Source organism: Triturus cristatus, chromosome 11 (genome assembly GCF_964204655.1).
Source record: "Triturus cristatus chromosome 11, aTriCri1.1, whole genome shotgun sequence".
NCBI lineage: Eukaryota > Metazoa > Chordata > Amphibia > Caudata > Salamandridae > Triturus > Triturus cristatus.
In genome coordinates this window covers 1,006,693,447-1,006,715,450 of record NC_140594.1, presented here as the reverse complement: position 1 = coordinate 1,006,715,450, position 22,004 = coordinate 1,006,693,447, and the positions used below count along the sequence as shown (strand labels likewise).

At 42.8% G+C, this 22,004-nt stretch overlaps 1 protein-coding gene across 5 annotated transcripts in view; it reads right to left on the bottom strand.

The window, feature by feature from the left end:
- Window positions 1–22,004, bottom strand: part of PDCD10 (programmed cell death 10) — a 145,924-nt gene that overhangs the window by 99,608 nt on the left and 24,312 nt on the right. For 3 of the 5 annotated variants that reach the window (XM_085635175.1, XM_085635178.1, XM_085635177.1), the window contains exons 2-3: window positions 6,889–7,009; window positions 696–899 (exon numbers count right to left, since the gene is read on the bottom strand). In XM_085635175.1, coding sequence (XP_085491301.1) covers window positions 696–791 — 96 coding nt within the window. In that variant the 5' untranslated portion in view covers window positions 792–899; window positions 6,889–7,009. Of the gene's footprint in view, window positions 1–695; window positions 900–6,888; window positions 7,010–21,936; window positions 21,986–22,004 lie in introns of those variants that run through there. The other 2 variants (XM_085635174.1, XM_085635176.1) reach the window with 2 other exon arrangements.

Here is a 22,004-nt window from a genome sequence, read left to right as displayed (position 1 = left end):
CATTTCAGCCGTCTTCAGCCAGGCTTGCTTGAATCCAGCGGCAAAGTGAGCAAGGGACTCACGTCTGAGCACACCCTGCTAACTTATGGCGAACAAAGCTCACTTTGCCACTGGATTCAAGCAAGCCTGGCTGAAGACGGTTGAAATGCCAGAAACCGGTCCTAGGAAGCTTGTTTCCGGTCCAGGGAAGGCATGGCTTGGCAGTTCGGGCTGGACTGTTCCCATGAGGCACAGGGTCAGACTGATTTGCATATGGCCACGTCTGAACTGGGGTGGCAGAGTGGGCTAAAGAACGGTGATGGATGAGACCCAGATCTGTTGACTGGGTGTGAGTGTTTGATTGGTTCTGATGCTCCGTCCATCACCACCCCCTTTTGTACAGCTTTGTACACAAAAAGCTAGCAGTTTTCCATAGAAAATAAATGATATTCCTGGGGGCATTAAGGCATTCAGTTCTCACAAAATAAAGAAAGAGAAAATGACATCTTGTAAAGTTCCTCTACACAGAGATGTGCATTCACTGAACAATGGTACAGTCTTTCAAAACAACTGTGGTACTCCGAACACACTTTACCATTCTTTCAAATTAATTGGTACATTGTGCTATAATACTCCTGTCTCTTTCACCAGATTTTTTTTATTTTTTTTTTAACTCTGGTGACAAGAACATCACCTGAAAAAGAACCAATACTTGCCTCATTAAACACTGGATACATAACGGCATACAAAGGCATGGAAACCATAGAAGTGGTCTCTGCTTCATTCTTCATCTCTTCCATTGTCATCCTCATTCAAAGACCCTTGTAGTGCTGGAAAACAAGGCTAGAAAAGCAAAGGATTCTTCATTCAGAGCCGTGGGTCTTATTTTCTACCTTCAACAAGAACCCTTCAATTTGCCCCTGTAATTAACAAAAGTTATAATTTAGGAAAATTAAAAAGCTAAAACATACATCATTAAAACAGTTTATGAGAAACGTTTTCAGATTTCACTTTGTTATTGTGAATTTGACAGTGTTATAATTTATAATCTGTAGTTATCAAAAGATTTGTGCCATAAAACATGATGGCAATGGTGTTCTTCTAGTGCCTAGAAATTTTACTTTTATTTCTGGTTTCTTTGCACACTGATAGTGCATCTGTATTGAAGTACTGGTTTTAACAATTCAGGCTCTAAACTGCACATGTATCAATGCCACAAACTACACCTATGATAAAAACCGAAAATATTACATTGGTCCTGGCAGCCCTTGCTGCAGAGTCTCTAGATACAACTGTCCTACCCGCCACTGCACAGACTACTGCTATGTTACCTGGATGGTACTACAGTTGTTTATGCTACTCACTGTACAGAACAAAACACACCAATATAATTAACATAAAATGGGTAAGGTGTGCAGTGGAGGTCTTCAAAATGGGGGTGGGGATCTGAGTTATTCTTTTGGAAGGGGCAGGATGATTTGCAGCTACTAGTCATGAGAAGATTCATGCTGAAAACAGTGCTGCGTTTAAATGAAAAAAAGAACGGCAGTAGCCACTCTGTAATGAACTATCAGCAAAATATTGGTCACTCCTTCGGACTAGGTGTCACAGGAGGAGGGGCTTTAAATAACCTTCAAAGTTCCATCCCCCATTTCTGAAAAAAGGATCACACTGTGGCTACTTCTACACCTTAGCAAGAGCAGGCTTTATTTGATTGCATTTTTAAAAGGGTTACATGAACATAATTGCAATGTAAGTGGTTATACATGTTAAGCGCTGCCAATTCTATAGAATAATTTTGAAAAATATGCTTTAAATTCTTGGCAGGCAAAGCATATATATTTTTTACATGGCGTGCTGTATTGAAATGTTCAAAGACCGCTTGTTTAAAGTCACAAGAGGAAGATCATGCAGTCTCACGGGGTTCTGACATGCTCTTCATAGTTGGTGGGTGGTCGGACCTAGAAAGTAACTAGAATGTAGGAGACTTCGATATCAGACTTTGCTAAAACAGCACAGTTTCAACAGCACAGAAGCAACTGTCCTTAATTGATCTGAGCAAGTTGATTTCAACTGTCCTGGTTGAAAATCTGTGCAGTCAAACACCAAAAACAGCCTGGACAGTTCGGTCAGCATTCAAGGTTCAATAATCGAGGACTACAGATAGATGTTTACTGTGCTGCGAGGTCATAATTGCCACAATGGGCAATTTATAATTCCGTAACATTTTAAGACGAATATTTATATACACATATGAATATTGTGTCTCCTTTTTCAACATATCTCTACTCCGTGTCCGCTGATGTAGTCTTACCAACACGCTCCTGAAGCCACCCCTCTTCCACCAAGACCACAGATTCACCATTTGACTCCCTCAAATTTCTCTTCCTTGTGCCCTGTGAGTACTTTCTAGTGTAGTTCCTGTCTTATACTGTGGGAGTGTATCCACGAGTTGTTCGCCGTCACCTAGCACTTTTGTATCTCCACGTAGGCTTTTCATTCTGCGGATTGGCTCTAGGTGCTATACGAGTACTTGAGCTCCACCAGTATTCCAAAACATGAGCCCAGCTCCATATTATGCGATGGTTTAGGGCTGAAGGCCTTGGCCTTACTGGTAGCAATTGATGTTTAATGAGGCAGCACCCATTTAGCCAACTTGCACCGGGGACTACCAAGGGACTGACTAAAAGAAAGAAATGTATCTAGCGGAATATATTTTTCAGTTAATAATAGCCACCTGGAACGTCTGCCATGAGGTGTATAAAAGTAAGAGGAAGAGGAGTGCTAAAATGCATGAGAACTATGTGGCAATTGTACTTGTACTGCTCAAGTGAATTAATGCAAATGAACCAACTGTAGGAGGGCTCACCATCAGGCAACTTTATTTGTGAGAGGGTGTGTGCAGGATCTGTGGAGAACATTTAAGATACAACTACTGGCGAGTTGGCAGGGAAGACAAACGAGACAATAGGGAGGTTTTCAGCTAGTATGCAACCCAGTTTACTAACCTTACTTCCATCTCAAAGATGCATAACCAATTCACAATTCTTCTATTTAGACCGATTACTAACTAGTCCACTCAACTTCATGTACAAACCAACTACTCTAACTTGCTCCATTTCCCTGGTCACTTATTCCACACAAACAAGGCTATCTGGCACGACTTAGCTTCCACAGAATTGTGAGTTGTGGATGATCTGTGGGAGCAGGGGACTGAAGCAAAACGTTGTAACCAATTGCTACTGGGTGCACACTTCCACAAAGTGGATATAAAATCAAAATAACCACTGGGAAAAGGAACCCAGGTATTGGGAACTGAATTGGCAGCAATTAGGCATTTAAAAGATTAAAGACAAACTATAATCTCCAGAGTAATGAGTGGTTTAAAGTGGAGCATGGCTGTCAGACAAGAGATTGCTGTGAGACCTCTACTCTGACTGGACAGGAGATGTAGCCTTACAGCTAGAGCGCTCTACCTCGCAGCTGGGGAACCGGGTTGGAGTCTCGGCAACGAAGCTCAACATCCTGTGATTCTGGGCAGATCACTTAATCTCGCTGTGCCTAACAAAAAAAAAACTGAATGTATCCTTGTGTAGCGAAACAGGTGCTATGTAAAACGCTCTGATACCCGATGTCCCGGGTCTAGTTCTGCTATAAAAAAAACTCAATAAAAAAAATAAAATGCAGGTCGGACACACATCAATGACCAAAAACAGCACGGACTAGGGAAAAACGTGGACTTATAGAAATATTACATTTACAGTCTGCACATTAAATATAGCTTCAAACAACCATGCAAATATCAAGCCATAAGCAAAGCTCAATCAGTTATGGCTAATTAACCCGAAAACCTCTTTAGCCATTTGGAAATTGCAATGAAAAGTTTATAAATGTAGACAGTTGCAAACTGGGTTTGCATTTAATATCCTTGGACAAAAGGTTTCTTACTGGCAATACTAATTTTCCTATTAACCCTCTCCCTTCTTCCACATTTGTGACCTGTTAAAGCACAAGTTGTATTTATAATCTGTCTCCTTTTTTTTCCTTTCCATCACCCTATCACACAGCTAGTTAGTAGATTTCACTTCTGTGGAATAACAGGTGAATCTTGTAGTAGATGCTCTTGAGGAATAAGCGTCTAACTTAACTTTTATGAGTTGCATTGTTACTTCAGTTTCTCTTTCTATAAACCTGTCTAAATAGAACCCAACACGTCTAGAATTTGAAATTAGAGTTTGAATTTCTTCTGACAGAACATAAGGAGACGTGAATATACCTGGACTCCCTCGGTCGCCCAACAAAAGAGAAAAACAAGATGGTTGGTATACTACTCTTTTTACTATTTTCCATCCCACCCACATCTTGTTAAACAAGTTACACACTTAACTTAAATGCACAAGTCATTTCGAAAGACTTATGAAACAAGATTTTATAGAAGAAATTGTCTACTTGGAAAACATAGCACTTATCAGCGTCCACATTTCGCAAGAGGCAAACCGCGACCAAAAAGACGACAAAATGTTATTTTCCTCAGTTATGGATTTAATGTGGTATTTCAATGGTCTAAATACCCAAATTTAAAATAAGACAATTATGACCACAAAGAAAAAAAAATGAAATCCTTCCAACAACAACTTAATCATGACAATTACACAAACTGAAAACAGCCTGGATTTTTGCATTAATATTTCTGAAAGTAGATGAGGAAAGAGGTTTCTATCCTAATATGCAAGTCATTTAATTCTTCAATCATCACGTTGTCCAGCAAGCTTGGCCTCAACGCCTATACCCTCTTTAATATATGTAACCAGCCTTGTTAATATACATAACAAGTCTTACTAAACCTTAAATACATATGTACCAAATAATCACATGATTTGCTGGATTCAAACAGAAAACTCTATACAGGGGGGAAGGTGGGCGGGGCGGGAACAGATGTCAATCTAACTCGGAATAAGGTTCTGGAAGTAAAAATGCTCATTGCTGAGATCTAACAAAACATTTTGCGATGTGCCGATCTACAACAACCTGACAGAAGACAAAACCAGCCAAAAACTACAGCTGCGTTTCATATTCTTTTCAAAATTCTTCTGAAACAGAATCAAGCCAAACAATGATACCATGACCCTCCCGGATCTCACTATAATGCATCATTCTTCGAAGAGCATCTTAAAAAAGCCCTCGCGAATACTTCAAGGGGCTGAGGCACAGTGAAATCTGAAATAAATTGTTTCTGTACAAAATAACCAGGATTGACAAAAATGATATAAGAATGGGAAGAAAATGTTTGAGACTCCTAACTTCAATGTACGTAGAAATTTAAGCAAAACCTGAAATTGCGGGCGGCACTAGAATTTGAATTTAGCATGGATATGCGGTAGCAGTAAACATCTATGTGAACTAAGTCAAGGTGAGGTACCATGGAAAAACAAAAACGCCTAGAAGATTTTTTTTTTTGCAATTTACAAACATCAAGACAAGAGATAAAGGCCATATGGCCACCAAGAATAAATACATCATCAATACATTTGTGTTCTGTACATACCTCACCTAAAAACTGTCCAGGATGGCAACACCTCTGCTCTGGATGCCGATGCCAAAACTAAAATTAATTCAGCGAGATCACTTAAAACCAGAGAAATCTCTGTCAGCTGGGTAGCGTTCCTGCCGAATTCTACACAGTACACTCCACTAAAACATCACTAGAGGTGGTAATGTTTTTCTGAACGCATCCACAAATAATGAAGGAAAAAGCCCGTTTACAGAAGAAATGATCATACACAAAGATCAATTACAAAGAATGACAGGCCCACATTACTAATCAATAAGGCCAGAAAGATTAGTCACAGAAATACTGGCAAAATGATTAGAAAAAAATACACCCTCTTAAAACTAGTTTTGTAAATGGAAGTTTAGTTCAAACACAAGAGGTTTCACAATAATCACCAATACCTTTCTAGCAAAAGGAACGGATTAAAATAGGTTGCCTTTTGCCATTAATAGCCCTCCTTCCTTTTCCTCCATCAAGAGCAGTGGTCTTTTTTAATGCCACGCCCCCTCCAGTGACAAAGAAAATCATCATTGGGGCCCCTCCAGAACGAAAAAGTATTTTTTGACAATTATGCTATAATTTACATTTTATAAAATTGGCAATGATAAAATATGTATTAAAATAGTTTAACATTGCAGTTATCCCTTTTACAAATATAATCAAATACTGCTAACATACTATTCTAGTCAGCAGTTTCTGAAAATACATTAATGGTATAGGAGTAAACACACGAAAAGACAGAAGATGTTATCCTCTTTGCTCTTTAAATCTGCCATCTCCCAACTCATTGCCACTTTAAATTAATGTTCAAGAATCTATGTATATTAAATTAAACACCCAAAAATCTAGATTTTACCACAACAATAAATCTAACTAAAAGTAGGGGACTGGAAGCTCAGTTTGATGTGAAGAAAAATCACTACAACTCTGTCCAATGTAACTGACCAACGGACTCTAGTGCTCCTATATTACCCCACTTTCCTCCACTCAACTCTTTCGTTCTGCTCTCTTGCCCAACTACTACCAAAAGTATCCTGGTAAAAAAAAAACCGCTGAAGGTCACCTGTGGTCCCTCACCTTTGCTTTGAAAACACAACAACTAAAGTATCAATTCAGAGATAATTTTTTTTTCTCCAGTTTTCTTCTACATTTTTTCTACTGTCAACAGCATAAACTAGTCTCAGCACTGCATTCTTTCTCAAACATTTTAAAATGTTTCACTTCGTGCTTCAGAGATGTGGCAACACTCTAGTGTGCCCTCATCCTCCTTACAATCTGACCTGCTACTTGCTCAGTTTTCAAATGCCCTTCCACCTCCTGTTGCAACAATTCTAAACTATAAACCTTTTTGACCTTACCGTTGAGGCTTCCTCAGATTAGGAGAGGGACTTTTACCGATGTTTTGATTCACCTGCAGTGTGTAAACACCAAGCTTCCACAGTGTAGGAAACCGCCTCTACCTTTACATAGTTAACTCTTCTGAAATAAAGAAAATTGACAGTTGTATGGTCAGAGAGAGACTCCTCCTTTGTGTTACCTCTAATGTTTAACATCCGCTTTTGTTAATATCAATCACATTTGTAAATTTGCTGTCCAAAATTGCCAAGTTATGTAAGAGGACTGTTACTAGCTACTTTATGGCTGTTTGCAAAGCCAAGTCTGCACTTCCTTGCTTCTGGCTGCATGAACAACTGATGAGCTCCAAGTTCGAAAACAATGAACGTCCTCCACTTAACAATAGCTCCTCTGTGGACTCCTAACCGACATCTATTAACTCTCGGTAACACCCCCCCCCCCCCCATTTCAGGTGTTTGACAGTGAACACATGCTAAGTTAATTGTACTTCTATCATTATAATACATATGGTGTACTGCACAAACGCTCTCTAAAGGTTGAAAAGGAATGCACTCTCATGTCAATGCAAACATGCATGCTTTAAAAATTCATAAAATATTGCCATTTCAATATAGGATAATAAAAAATAAAAAAATGAATGTGCATTTTAGACAGGTCACACCTGTCTGACTAGGAGAATCTTATTTCAGTTTCTTGCTTGGCTGTTTAAATGCCCTCACACCCAGATTGAGAACAATTGGTAGTACCAGTGTGCAGATTTCTAAAAGGGAAGTAAGTGAGGAATCTGCACTTAGAGTATCCACTAGAGAGAGCGAATGTGTACAGAAACACCCGTTTCACAACCTAGCAGATATCAAGGACAGCCACTCTACATGCTAATTTAGTAGTAGCAGACTTGGCCCTGGTGGAATGGGCTCTCCTACCTTTTGGAGGCTGCTTCTTGGCTAGTGCGAGGTAGATCTTGATTAAGAGGACTGCCCATCTGGACAGGGTTCTTGTCTTCCTAGCCTTCGCTTTCTTTGGTCTGGAACACTCCATAAAAATAAAAAAACGTATTGTCCACACGGTATTCCTTGGTAAGATCAATGTAAAAGCATAAAGCCCTTTCGGGTCCAGCTAATGATGCCTTTCCTCCTCTTTCGAAGGGTAAAAAACGCTAGCAGGGTGACAGACCAGACTGCCCAACGTGAACTTTAGGCCCGAAGGCTGCGGAGTCAGTTTGTCTGGAAAGAAGGGAATGTAGGGTCCTGCATTGCTGGAATTCCATCACAAAAGAAGCGGAGGCGATCACCATGAGAAAGACAGACTATAGGGTCAGAAAACGCAATAAGCATCTGTGCCTAGGCTCAAAGGGCATTCAAACGAGAAATGTCAATACCTAGTTAAGGTCGCCCTGTGGCATCACAGACAGTTTGGGAAGGAATACGTTTGTCAAACCTTAAATAAGCCCAATCACAACAGGCAATTTAAACAAGGATGGTTGGCCCAGTAAATGCAAAAAGGAGACACCTAAAGTGCCCACTGCAAGGCCTTGCTGGGCAAAGACAATACAAACATTAGAACATTGAACAGTTTGGCTTGTAATGGGTCTGTCTGCGGACTCCCCATTAGGCCACAAATCTAGCTCAGTGTAAATGGACTTCGTTGAAGGGCGCCTGGCAGCAAAGGTAAACAACAATTGATGGACAGAATGCAGAACAATGCCATACATGCACCCCAGTACAGAGATCTGCGCCTAAATCCATCGTTTTTTGCTCACCATGCCATTCCAGTTTGAACCCAGCCATATCCAAATCAGTCTTGACCCTGTGCCTCATGGGAACAGTCCAGCCCGAACTGCCAAGCCTGGTCCTCCCTGGACTGGAAACAAGCATCCTAGGACCGGTTTCGGGGTTTCACCCCTCTTCAGCCAGGATAGCTTGATTCCAGTGGCATGGAGAGCACGGGACTCACGTTTGAGCATACCCGTCCCACTCGGGGTGACAAATGCAAAAACAACAATTGATGGACAGAATGCAGAACAATGTCATACATTCACCCCAGTACAGAGATCTGGGCCTAAATCCATCGTTTATTTGCTCACCATGCCATTGCTGGACTGTTCCCATGAGGCACAGGGTCAAGACTGATTTGCATATGGCCATGTCTGAACTGGGGTGGCGTGGTGAGCAAAAGAACGATGGATTAAACCCAGATCTGTGACTGAGGGTGAATGTTTTGCCAATGTGCAACATTCCGTCCATCATCTTGTGTGTTTTGAAGGCAGCAAAGATGGCATCCGCTACCTTGGTTGTCAGACCAAACGGAGGTAACTCTTGCTGGTCAATCTCCACGCATGGAGGTGCAGATGTGGGTGAACTATAACCCAAATGTCCTGGACTTGTTGTAACAGAGGGAAGGCCCTGAACTGTACCATATATCCAGGATAGCTCCAATGAAAGGCAGCCCCTAAAAGAGTCCGGTGAGGCTTTAGCTTGTTTATCATGAACTCCACAATATCAGGAGGATTGTCCTCATCTGGAGGTGGTCTAAGACTGTGGCGAGACCAGCTTTAACAGCCAGTCGTTTACATAAGAGAAAACTGCAAATCCTAACCACCTGAGACTGGCAGCAAACAGGTCATTACTTTCATGAAGAACCAAGGGGCACTGGTGAGGCTGAAGGAGAGTACAACAATTTTAAAAGTGCTCCTGGACTACTTTGAACCATAGGTAACGTCTGTGGGACCACAGGAGAGAGGCTGGGGTCCAGGGCAGGCAGCATCTGGACGCCCATTTTGAATGTATACTCCAGCAGAAAGGCATGCAGATGACGATGGTCTAAGATGGGCTGAAGGTACAGACTCTTACTCAGCCTAACGAAATAGCAATGGTAGCAACCATAACCCATTTTTAAGTCTGGAAATTCTCTCGGATGTGGGGGAAGATGTGTCAGAGCAGAAAGAAAAGTTAGGTCATAATCATGCTGAAGGCTTTGAAGGACCCATCTGTAAGATGGGATGGCTTGCCACCCAGACCGAAAGCGCTGGATCCTGCATCCACAGTGTGGCTGTGCACCAATGATGGCAAGCTAAAGTGCCTTGGTGGCTGGGACCCTAGGGGAAGAGGACTTGGAGGAGTTGTGCCCTTAATGGCCCGCCAGATCTACCTTCCTGGCCTCTAAGAGAATGGGGTTGATTGCAGCACTGGCTCAGGAAAATGATGCTGCCTATATGCCAGCCCCCCCCCCCCCCCCCCTAGAGTAGCCTTGCCCCAACAGGCATGAACCATCAAAGGGCATTTCCATGAGAGTGGCCAGTGTGTCTCCAGAGACGTCCTTCCTGGACAATCAGTAGCATTAAGGCAAGCACACATCAAGTATTTGGCTGCATCTTAACCATCCTGAATGGCTTGAGCCAGTGACACCCTATTGCTGGTCATGTCCCAGGGGGACATATATATATCAGTACAAAGTGAATTACCTTTGGTAATGTCTTTTCTGGTAGAGACTATCTAACTGCAGATTACCTACCTTGTGAACTTCCCCAGACGTCAGACTAGATCTGGGAAGATTTGCAGCAATTCCATCATCCATTGACAGTTGGCACTGTGTGGCTCCAAATGGACTCCATCCACTCCGGATAGGACATGGGGCCTCTATTGATGTGACACCTCCACAAGCTGACATACGTTTCTTTCGGATATGTCAGCACCATCTGATGCGGAGCTATGGAAATCAAATAGTGTGTGAACATTAGATTTAGCAGCTTATTAACAGACAGGATGAGTCCATTCCATACAACAGGAAGGGAGAGTTGGTGAGGAACCTGCTGTTAGATAGAGTTTCTACCAGAAAAGGCATTACGGTCTGTAAGTTATTTGTACTTCTGACAGACAATTCTACCCGTAGATTCCTAATCCTGTAAATAGATACCATAGTAGTTCTAGCAGTATATCTCCTCCGGCAGTGAGTCTATGGCGTTGCTCAGACCAGGAAGGCCTGCAGGACCGACTGAGCAAAGTGCCCGTACTGCCATACCTGGATATCCAAGCAGTAATGCTTCATGAACGCGTAAAGAGACTCCTATGTCAACGTGCAAGCTTTCTGATGGCAGTTTCTTGGCCAGCCCGTATCAGATCTTGATGCCGAATACAATCCATCTAGAGATTGCCCTCTTTCGCACTGCTTTGTCTTTCTTGGCCCCAGAGAAACCAACAAAAAGTTGGTAATTCTGTTAATAGTCTCTGGTTGAGTATACACAAATGCCAACTCCCCTCCTAGGCTCAAGACGGTAAAGCCCTTCCTCTTCCTTGGAGGGGTGAGACCATGCCTAAAACACCAGCCAGCTGATGCATTGCCCTATGTGGAAGGGCAAGAGTACTATAGGCAGGAATGCTGTTTTTGTCAGGGCTAAATTGTCCGAAAGAAAAAAGTATACAGTGCAACTACAGACAAAGCCTTGAGTTTGCTTACTCTCCTGGCCAAGGTTAGGCGATAAGTAATGCTGTCTTATTAGGTAGAAGGCGAAGAGGACAACGGTGGTTGGGTTTTAAGGTAGTGCACAAAAGTGAGAACCAAATTAAGGTCTTACTGCAGCATTACAAAGTGTTTGTAGGAACAAGTGAGACAGCCTCTAGAAAATACGCATTACCACAGGCAATCTGAAAAGGTTTTCTGATTCTGTAAACTTAGGAAGATCAAAAGTTATTCCTTGACTGTAGCTACAGCAAGGCCTTGCTGGGCTAGGGACAAAGAAAACAGAAGAACATCCGATAACTGCATTTAGAGGTTGGATGTTTCGGGAGGAACACCAAGTAACCAACTTCTCCCATAGTCCTGCATAGATCAATTGCTGCAAAGATGACACCAACCACCTCAGAAGATTGAAAGCCATCCGTTGTCGCGGCTCAATTTTCCACACACTGAGGGTAGCTTGCGCAGGCTTGGGTTCATAAGTGACCCTTATGCTGCAACAGGAGGTCGTCCTGAAGTGACAGCCGGATCGGACAATTGCTCATTGCCATAAGTTTTAGGTACCACTCTCCTCGCCCATCACCACTACGATGGCGTTGGCCTGGTCTCTCGAACTTTTCCAGTACGCTGGGCAGGAGAGTGAGGGCCAGAAAGGCATACAAGAGTCAGGACCCAAAGAGTGAGCAGAAGGCATTTGAGCAGGAGATTTCTTGCTAACTCCAAGCGCAAACGTTTGGACACAGCATGTTCTCTACAGTGGCAAACAGATCATACCAGTGTTTTCCCATTGTTAGAAGACACCCAGTGCGACCGCCGTGTGCAACTGCCATTCGTAGTCCACCAGGCAAAAATCAGTGGAGTTAATTTACCCTCGTGGTTAAAGATCCTGCCTGGTATTATGCAGTCAGGGATATGTCTTGAACATTCTGTCACCTCCTGAGAAGCAAGGCCTCCTGGCACAGTACCATGACTTCTCGCAACACTGCTTGTTCCAATACCACATGTCACGTAAGGAATGTCTTCAGGGTCAAGACCATCACTCGCAACTTCAACAAGTGAATAAGGAGGAGAGCTTAAGCTGGAGACCATAGTCCTCTGATCTCCAACTCTGTCTGATGGCAGTATCATTGTTGGGTTGTAGAAGTCATCACAACTTAACTCTGGGTGGGGTAGGGAGAGAGGTCTGCCGAAGGTGTAGCACTGGAGATCTTTCACTGTCTCCTCTAACATCAGGTTTAAATCTGATACACTGCCTTGGTTTAGAGCCCACTGAGACTTCCGATCCCACTGCAAAGTCCATGTACCACGTGGCATGGTCCACAAGCAGGACGCAGGAAGCGAAGAGGCCCAGAAGCCTCACAGCTGCTCCCACATAGGGATCACAGCCAAAATGTCCTGGACTCCTTGAGTAGGTTGTGGGTCACTTTTTCATGTGCCAATTGTAGTGTTTGCCATTTAACTTCACACACCAACGTCCTCAATCTTGAACCAGGTAAAACATGGACACAGCGTGCCCTCACCAATTGCAACTCCACAAATGTGGTATACTTGATCACATGTCCTTGTGGGTTGCGGTACGTGGGGGATGACCACACGTAAGGTGAAACAAAGGCTGTGTGAACACAGAAGTAACAGATGTGGGAGGGCCACAACTAAAATGAGTGAACACTTCCGCCAACACAACCACAAAACGAACGATTTGAGGTGGAAAATAAATCAATCAGGTTAGATCAGGTACAAATATACAACAGACACTGTTCGGAAAGGAACAAAGATGGGTCTACCGCTTGGGCACACAAACAAGGACTTAATGACAATATTCCCTGGGGCACAGTATTACGACGTTAGTAACTCTTTTCTCAGATACCGTGTGTTCCTTTGCTAAATATGACTACCATGTCTCATGCCTTCTATCCCACAATGAAGGACTGGACAACAGAATTTCTATGTTCCTCTGACACTTTGCTTCTCTGTCAGCAGTGTTGACTACTTCTCTTACCTCCTGGGTTATTCAAACTTAGGGATGTGAGCTTGATAGGTCTCTCTACCATCTTACATGGCATATTTTAAATAACCCCTATATTCCTGCTTTCTGTACTGATAGCTTTTTTCCTTTACCCACCTTTTGGGGGCATCAAGAATTAACTTATGTCTCTTTGTCTTGTTAATCGTTTTCTTTTTTATTAAGATTGTCGTCCAACTGGCGACGTCCTTGTCGCTATTAACCACCGCATTGGGAATGTCCTCTAGTGGTGTAACATATACTAAAACTATTGTTGCCAGATTTACATCGTGCATCAATAAAGTTTTCTCAACTAAGACAGACAACCCAACGGTCTAGTTGTTTTTTGGCTGCACACCGGGCAGGAAGTACTGCTCGTCACACCGACTGGCCGAGCACTCCTGAAGATCTAATACACGCCCCGAGATTGGCCAAGTCGGATGCAGCGTCCCACACGCAGACGCAAGGATGCGCGTACACACGCCCATGGCCTCGCCTGGGTGGCGTCATATGGGTCTGCACACTCTATTATTCCACAAGGAATACAGGAACCACCATCTACTGGGTCCGGTTTTCAAGGGTTGCTGCAGGTACTGAGCAGCTGCCTGGCATGGACGGCGTGAGTGGACACAGCGCATCTACACAAGATAAGTAACCGGTGTGTCACGGGGATACTGTATTGATTTTTCCTGTCTTCTTTTCCCCTCTTTTTACCCACAGGGTGTGCCAACTTGCCACCACCTCCCTTCCGAGACCCATGGTGTGATAAATTACTACATCTCATGTGAGACATTTTGTGTGCTTTTTGTTGTGTGTGTCATGTGAAGGACACTTGCTAAATCACACCAGCTTATTCCTTATAAATCGATTAGCGTTGCCCACAATAATTATTTATACCGCTAAACGCCCTAGTAGGCAAGCAGGTGAAATAGCGCTATACTTGAGGTACCTCCACAATTTAAGCTGGCAAGATCGTTAACTGTGAATTTAAGTGCACTATACTACTCACTATAGTACACTTTTGCTCTTTGAGCTACGTTGTAAGTGCACTGAGAAAAGCACTAGAGCATGAGAACTCTGTGACAACAAAGGTGTGACATGATTAATAATTATTTGTCTTCTCTGTGTGGTTGTCATTGTTCTCTTTCCTGTTACAGGTGCAATTTGGTTTCTCTAAACAGAGCAACCCCTGAATAATAGGATTGCCATTTTAAATTTTAATTTAAAAATTTTCACATTCACGTCCTCTGGTTAGGGTGGGCCTTCGCGCCCATACCGCCGAAGTACACCTCTGTTGGTCCTGAAGAATGCCTGGCAAATAGCATCACTCAGGCAGAAACATGTCTACCCTACACAATGGGATATAGCTGAACAATCTATTCAGTTTTTCATCCCACACCCCGTTTAAGTGTGTCTGATTGGCCAACTAATAATCATTTTTGGACACAATTTTGACATTTTTAACCACCACACTATCACTTGTCACCCAATCAAAAAAAACCTGCTCCGCAGTAATTCTGGCGTTGAAGCACACCGGGGAGGCACTCTGCCTCTCCTGGTGGGGCCCTATGATGAAGCATGTCACCAACCAGGTTGGTGAGTGAGGGCTTTCTAAAGCATCTAGCGAGATTCTTCATGCCTGCTCTTCTCACAGGAAGGCATACTCTTTTGTTGTTAATATTACCTTAGCTGGGGGACCAAGAGTGCTCCTTGAATTATCTTCCCTCCCTCTCCTGTTGATATAAGGTACTTAGCTCCTTGAGGAGGAGACATAGCTTTTATAGAGCCCTGTAATCAGGATAGCCTTGATGAAAGGGAGCCATAGTGAAGGAGTCTGGTATGACTTTGACCCATTTATGAAAATGTCCAATAATGCAAGTCATTTGGCCGTCGTCTGGGGGTAGTCCAAGACTGCTTGAGGCAAGCGCTCTTTCAGTAGGCAGTCATCGAAGTTTTGGAAGACTGGTGTTCTCAACCTCTGCATATGGGCTGCAACCACCACCTTCACCTTGGTGAACACCATAGGTGCACTGGTAACGCCTAAGAGGAGCAGAGAGATGAAAGCGCTTGTAGCCTAACTGTAACCATAGGTAATGACGACATGGATGTGAAAATATATATATCCTGAAAGTCTAGAGCTACCATCCATTTTCCTGAATCCAGGCTAGACAGGACTCAGGCCATGGTGAACATATCGAACTGCACTTCTGGAGGAAAGGTTCAGGGGGTGAAGCTCCAGGAAAGGGCGGAGGCCTCCATCCATTTTTGGCACCAGAAAATAACGGGGAAGGCAACCAGTTCAGATTACTACCACTTGCACCATCTCCATTGTTCCATTGGCCAAAAGAACCCGAACTTCTCTGTGGAGTATAGACAAGTGGTCCTCCAGAAGGTATTGTATACGGGCGAATGTTCAGGGCATGTGATGAGATATGAAGGGTAGGGAGTATCCTTGTTCGATGATCAAGGAGCTTAATTTGGTCTGATATGATGCTCTGATAGTTGGAGGGTGGGTAAAAGGAGACACCCAACCTCCCACCAGGAGATCAAGTGCCACCAAGAACAATTTAAATTGGTTCTGCTGTGAGTTCAGGAGTTGTGGTTGGAGTCTGGGTAGTGTATTGCCCCTGGGGACTAAACCCTTTGGAGTAAAACCATGTATGGCACCTGGGCACAACCGTGGTTCTGACTGCCCGATCCACCTAGTCAGTAGTTTCCACACCTGAACGTATTGAGTACTTTGTTGCATCTTGACCATCGGAAATAAGATGCGGATGCCTTCTGGGACAGCTGGCAAGATGTCCACCACCCTGTCCCACAATGTGTGCGAGTACCTCCTAAGGAGGCATGAGGTGTTGACACACCTAAGGGCAAGACTGGCACTGGAAAACATCTGTTTCACAAATGTTTCCATTAGTTTGGATTCTTGATCACAGGGCTTGCATTTAAGCGTAGTGGTTCTGGGAGCTGGTGGATGCTTATACCTCTAGGTCCCCAGGAGCAGGCCTGAGTTGTTTCACTACTTGCCTATTAACTAGGGACTAGATCCTGGGTTTGCCCAAGTGCCCATGAGTCAGTCAATGAAGGCATCATTAAAATGCAATAGAGGTTCTTGCTTGGTTGCGAGCTACCTTCAGAACCTCGGTGAGGACATTTATTTTTGCTTCCTGCGTGGGTAGATTGAGGTCTAGGACTACTGCCACCCTCCTGATCAACGTGGCCAAGGAGGTGGCCCCTTCTGTAGCCAGGGCCAGATTTAGGGACGATAACCAAAATTTGGTGGGGTGTCCAGACCACTAGAATCCTTAAGGCCTTCAAATAGATTTTCCTCCTATGTCCTCCTAATATTCACCATAAACATCATAATATTGATGTCTTTGGGTTTGAATGGGCACATTGGCATGGGCCAGAGCAGTGGTCTTCAAACATACTAATCCCCCCCCCCCCCCCCCCCCCCCCAAGTGGGAAAAAAAAAAAATCATTGGACACCCCTCAGAAATGTTCACAATTAATCTATCAAATTGGCAATGTTTAAATATGTCTCGACTTATTGAAACACAAAACATATTTGAACAATGCTGGTGTATTGTGTTACCGTTTTGAAAATGCAACCAAATACAGGATTGCCAAACATACTGTTCTGGTCAGGCAGGCCTAACTAGTCTGTAAATGTATCCACAGTGTTACTATTAGAAATAGGGTTGGGTATTTTGAGCCCCTTCCTTTTTGAAACATACTCCCAGCTAGAAATCATGCTGAAGGCTTTGAAGTACCCATCTGTTAGATGGGATGGATTGCCACCCAGACCGAAAGTGCTGTATCCTGTATCCACAGCGTGGCTGTGCACCAATAATGGCAAGCTAAAGGGCCTTGGTGGCTGGGACCCTAGGGGAAGAGGACTGGGAGGAGATGTGCCCTTAATGGCCTGCCATGCGTCTCATGCATATTCTGGCTACAAATGGTCGCTCACATCCCAACAACAAAGGGGGGGGGGGGGGGTAGGTGTGGAAGATGCACCCCCCCCCCCCCAAGCACTGACAGGCAGGGCCAGAGGTTCAGTGCAACCCCTTTTACAAAGTGCTCCTCTAATTCCTTACAATAAAGGTCCGCTTTTCTGTTTACCAGCAGCACCCCAGACCTCTCATATCAGGTGCTCATTACGGCCACCAACAGCTGGCTATGGCATAATCCAGTCCCCTGAGGGATGGCACTGTGTCAGCCCCGGCCCATACCTGCCAGATTACAGCCTATACAGTTCCAGTGTACAGAGCTCTGTAAATCAGGCCAGCTCTTCCTCGGGCAGGCCTCTTCCTTCTCTGAATATGGTGCCACCAGCATCAGCTAAAAGGAAAGGCCATTCCAGCATCCCAGTCATTGGTCCATGGCCTTAAGATCTGGATTTGAACGCTTCTTCAGTAACAGCCAGGAATTTTGTCACCATAGAAAAATGGAATTAATTCAAGGAGTTATTTGAAAAACAGAGCACCAGTAGAGCTCAGCAAATAGGGTCTCGCTCACATTGGCAGTCATGGACGCCTCCTCCATGTTCCTGTTCTATTACAAACAGGTAACTAATTGAAATCTTTTTGACCTTGCAAATATTTTTCTGGAAACTGATTAATTTAGTTCGCACAAAGCAACTGTATAAATTGCTAATGGATTAACTGAACACCTACTTCACTGCCAGTGGTATTTTAACCATGCACCAAAAGCTAAGACTTTTTTTTTTTTTAATTCGATATATCTCTCCAGGTCTATTCTCGATCAACAGCATCTAGGTAGTAATTTACAATTCACTAAAACATAAAAAATAAAAAGTCCCAGAACCAAAGGAATTGTCCAAGATCCTTCTATGTCACAGATATCTTGATCTTGTAGCAAATGTCATGTTCTTATAAATGCATCTAACACTTTGAACCAGAGGAGCTTCCCAGCTATCACTCAATACAATCACAAATAAGCGGACATGGACAGTTAATTCCCCGTGTTCAGCAGGCATCTTGTTTTAGTGGTGGATTTTCAGTGAAAGATCCAAGTCATCACCACTGTACACCCTCTTCCTGAAAAATTAGATATTAGACAAGATACCTTTGGAAGTGTACAGGGATTCCTTCAGGTCACCTTACTGGCTTGCAACAACCAGCATACATTTGGAGATGTAAAGTATGTAGCATATAGCAAATGACTGGTTTAATCGCTAAACAATAAAATACATAACAAACATTTGTTTACCATGTTAAAACAGCAACATGGTATACTAACAGTGCGGTAAAGTGCAATTACAAAGCGTTTTGGATCCAAGACTTTGGTATATAATTTGTTCTGAAGCAATTATCAAATGTATTTACTCACCCACCTGAAGTAGTGCATGTATGTTATTTTTACTGTGTTTCCAGCTCCCACCAAAAGAAATTTAACAGAAATTATTAAAACACTCCTACCAAATCAGATATCTAATACAGCAATCAGGGTTTCTCAATCACAAAAACAGAGTGTCTCGGTCCAAGAAGTCTGGAAACATTTATGAATTTTCCAATTCTATGGAAAGACTGACTTACCAAACCTTTCACACAACACAGCAAAACCATATCTTGGCCAAGCTCTGACACTGTAATAGCACACATTACTCACATAAACGTAATACACAGAACAAACCAAAATTATTCAGACCATAGCGCACCCCTTCATCCCAACATGCTCCAAAGCTTTAAAATAACAAAAGAACTAAACATATTTGGGGTTCTCAAAGAAAGGAGTAAGAAAAACATCACTTGATAAATTAAAGATAGCCAAAAGAGAGATTGCCAACCACATCTTAGCCAATGAGGTGCGGAGACGGGAAGGTCCTGGACAGTCAAAAGGTGGAAACATAGGATATAACCGCAGAGGGATTTTTACTGCTTTCCATTACTACTCAAAAAACAAGGAACTTGGAAAATGATGGAGTCATAACTTCAAATGCAGCTTACATCTCCCGATTTCAGGACCTCTCACCATGCCCTGGGCTAAATGGCCAGGAATTGAAGGTACCTACCCAGTTGCTGACAGAATATTAAATTTTCTCGCTCTTGGTGTTAAAAGGTTAGAGCTATAAGGTCCACTACATCAGTTATAAAGTTATTAGTGAGCCAGTAGAGGCGAAGGGGATAACCCTTTACCAACATTTCAGGAGGGAAGGACGGTAAGAGAAATGTAGCAAAGGACACAGGGGATAGGAACTCAAAACTTAATGAACTCAATTATGTACTCACTGACCAAGTTAGAGGAAGGCAAGAAATGAAGACGAGTAAATTAGTGTAAATTAAGGGTAGCTATACAAATGAGGAAGATGAGGGTTTCAGTGAGTCTTGCAATGAAATAACGAGACATAAAAAATGGCACGTGATCCAGAAAAAAGGAATGTGTCACTTTTTCTAAGTGATTGATTTATTATCTGCTGAACTAAAGCAGATGTCATCCTATCAATGTAAAAAAGTGATTTTCCTTTTTTTGGGATGGTGGAAGGAGCTTTGTGGATGTATGCTGAATCTGATAGCTCAGTTTGTAGCACTCAACACAGCATGGCAGACGTTTAGGACACAGGAAATTAGTCCATCGTAATGAATGCTCATAATAGATATTTGAAAGTAGTAGCAGACAGAGTAGACCAAAGAGCATTCTGTGTTGGACGCAAGCAGTGCTGTTAGAAGCAGAAAATAATTAAGTAAAATTGGACTCCTCGGTTAGTAGAGTTGGTTCCAAGTAGCCAAGCCCTGAAGTGAAGGAGAGCGAGGTCAATAATGTGCAAGGGTCCCAGTTCTCCTAGAAGCTTCTAGACGTGCGCTAACTCACTCTTAACATAAATGTGATGTGTCCACGGACGAATTTCTTCAAAAGAAAATTCCAGATATCGGTGGATCATTACATTTTGTAATATCTACAGGTGGAATAAACGGTCAAGGTATTATATTGCACTGTACAATGCAGTCTTGAATACAGATAGCCTTGAAGACAGTCAGACCAAAGGAGCAGCAGTGTCAAGTAATTTTGAATGGCAATGACAGCCACAAAATAGTAGTGACAATAGCAAGGTTGGAGGGAAAGGATGAAGATGCAGAAGGCCCTGAAGAATGTTCGTATTCCAACCGAGCCATTAAATGTTGAAAATGTGATATTTTTTCTATTGAGTATCTGATTTGCTGGGAGGTGAAAGCAATGGATTGAGACATGTACAATTGAGTGATCTCCCACATAGGATCAGGGTCAAAAACCATATTGCTCGTTTACGGGCAGACGCTTTCTCTTCTTAATATAGCTCCAAGAAGCCCGATGGGGTGTGAAGGCTCATGTGGCCAGAGGTAGACTATCACAACTGAAATGCTGATAGCGTTGGGGAGGAAATGTGGGGGTTCTGTATACATCTTGAGGTCACTGGGCTCGCCAATGACACCATGGAGGAAGTGTAGCAATTAGGGACCATGGTTAAATTACCCTGATTATCAAGGGCTGAACACTCCTATAAAATGTGCAATACTTTTCCAGGACATCAGGGACTTGCGACCTACATAGAGTGCTTACTGTTGATGCAACTGAAGAGGAAAGACCAACCTCAAGAGCATTATAAATATTTAGCCCCAGCCAGAATCGAATAAAATTGCAGGTAAGGCAATTCTATTTTTTATATACTTTCATTGTCATCAAATGCATGCTACAGAAGTGTCCCAAATGGAGGTATGTAACTGTCAAGGTAAGGTTGAGTTGATTGGAACTCAGAGTTGTCTCTTTATAAGCTCATGTCTCAGGCAGCATCTTCTTCCTCTCTGCCAAAAAATACAACTGCTACCTTTGTCAGTAGGGAAACTGGCTTCAAGAGATTTCATTATGGTGATGTATTGTGCCATGGACAGAAGCATGGCTAGGGCAAAGTGATACAGGGTTTTATCAGATCATTTTAAAGAGCAGCCTGATCAATTCCAGGAAGGCCACTCATCTAAAGGAAGGGGATCATATTTACAATTCACATCGATGAAGGCTTCTTCTATGTTACATGTGTGATGGTGGATAAAAGATCACTACGATGACTCCCGACGTTAAAAATCGGTTTGCAGATTTCTGGTAATATGGTAGGGCAATTAGATATAGTGTTCGTGTCCAGGGAGCATAGGTCCAGAATCTGGAAACTAAAAATGTGTTTCTTCTTTATGACCCAGTGCACAGGGCAAAATTGCTCATAATATTAGACCCAAGTGATGGAAAAGAAGATATTGTGGTAAAAACCTTCCTGGAAGTTTAATTGCTTTAAAGATGGGACTAGTTCTAATGGTCAGGTTTGCCGTTTACGGTTTGTTTTGGAATCTATTTATTTTCACCAAGCACATTTCAACCCATCAGATATTCAGTTATATACACATGACCTATAACGCAAATATAGAATAAATATCAATAAAGTGCCATTTTATATTCTCCCCCCACCCCCCCCGTTGGCACCAAACATGTATGTCGTATTATGTTCATAATGGCAGCAAAAACAAAAACAAAAAAAGAATTTGGTGTGCTGGTACTCGCAGATTAAACAGATATCCACCATATAATACACCTAAATAAATTCCCAACTTACATGGCCCAGGTATAGTTTTGGTGCTTGACAGGCAATCAGGGGATTATGTAGAAGCTATTAGAATAAGA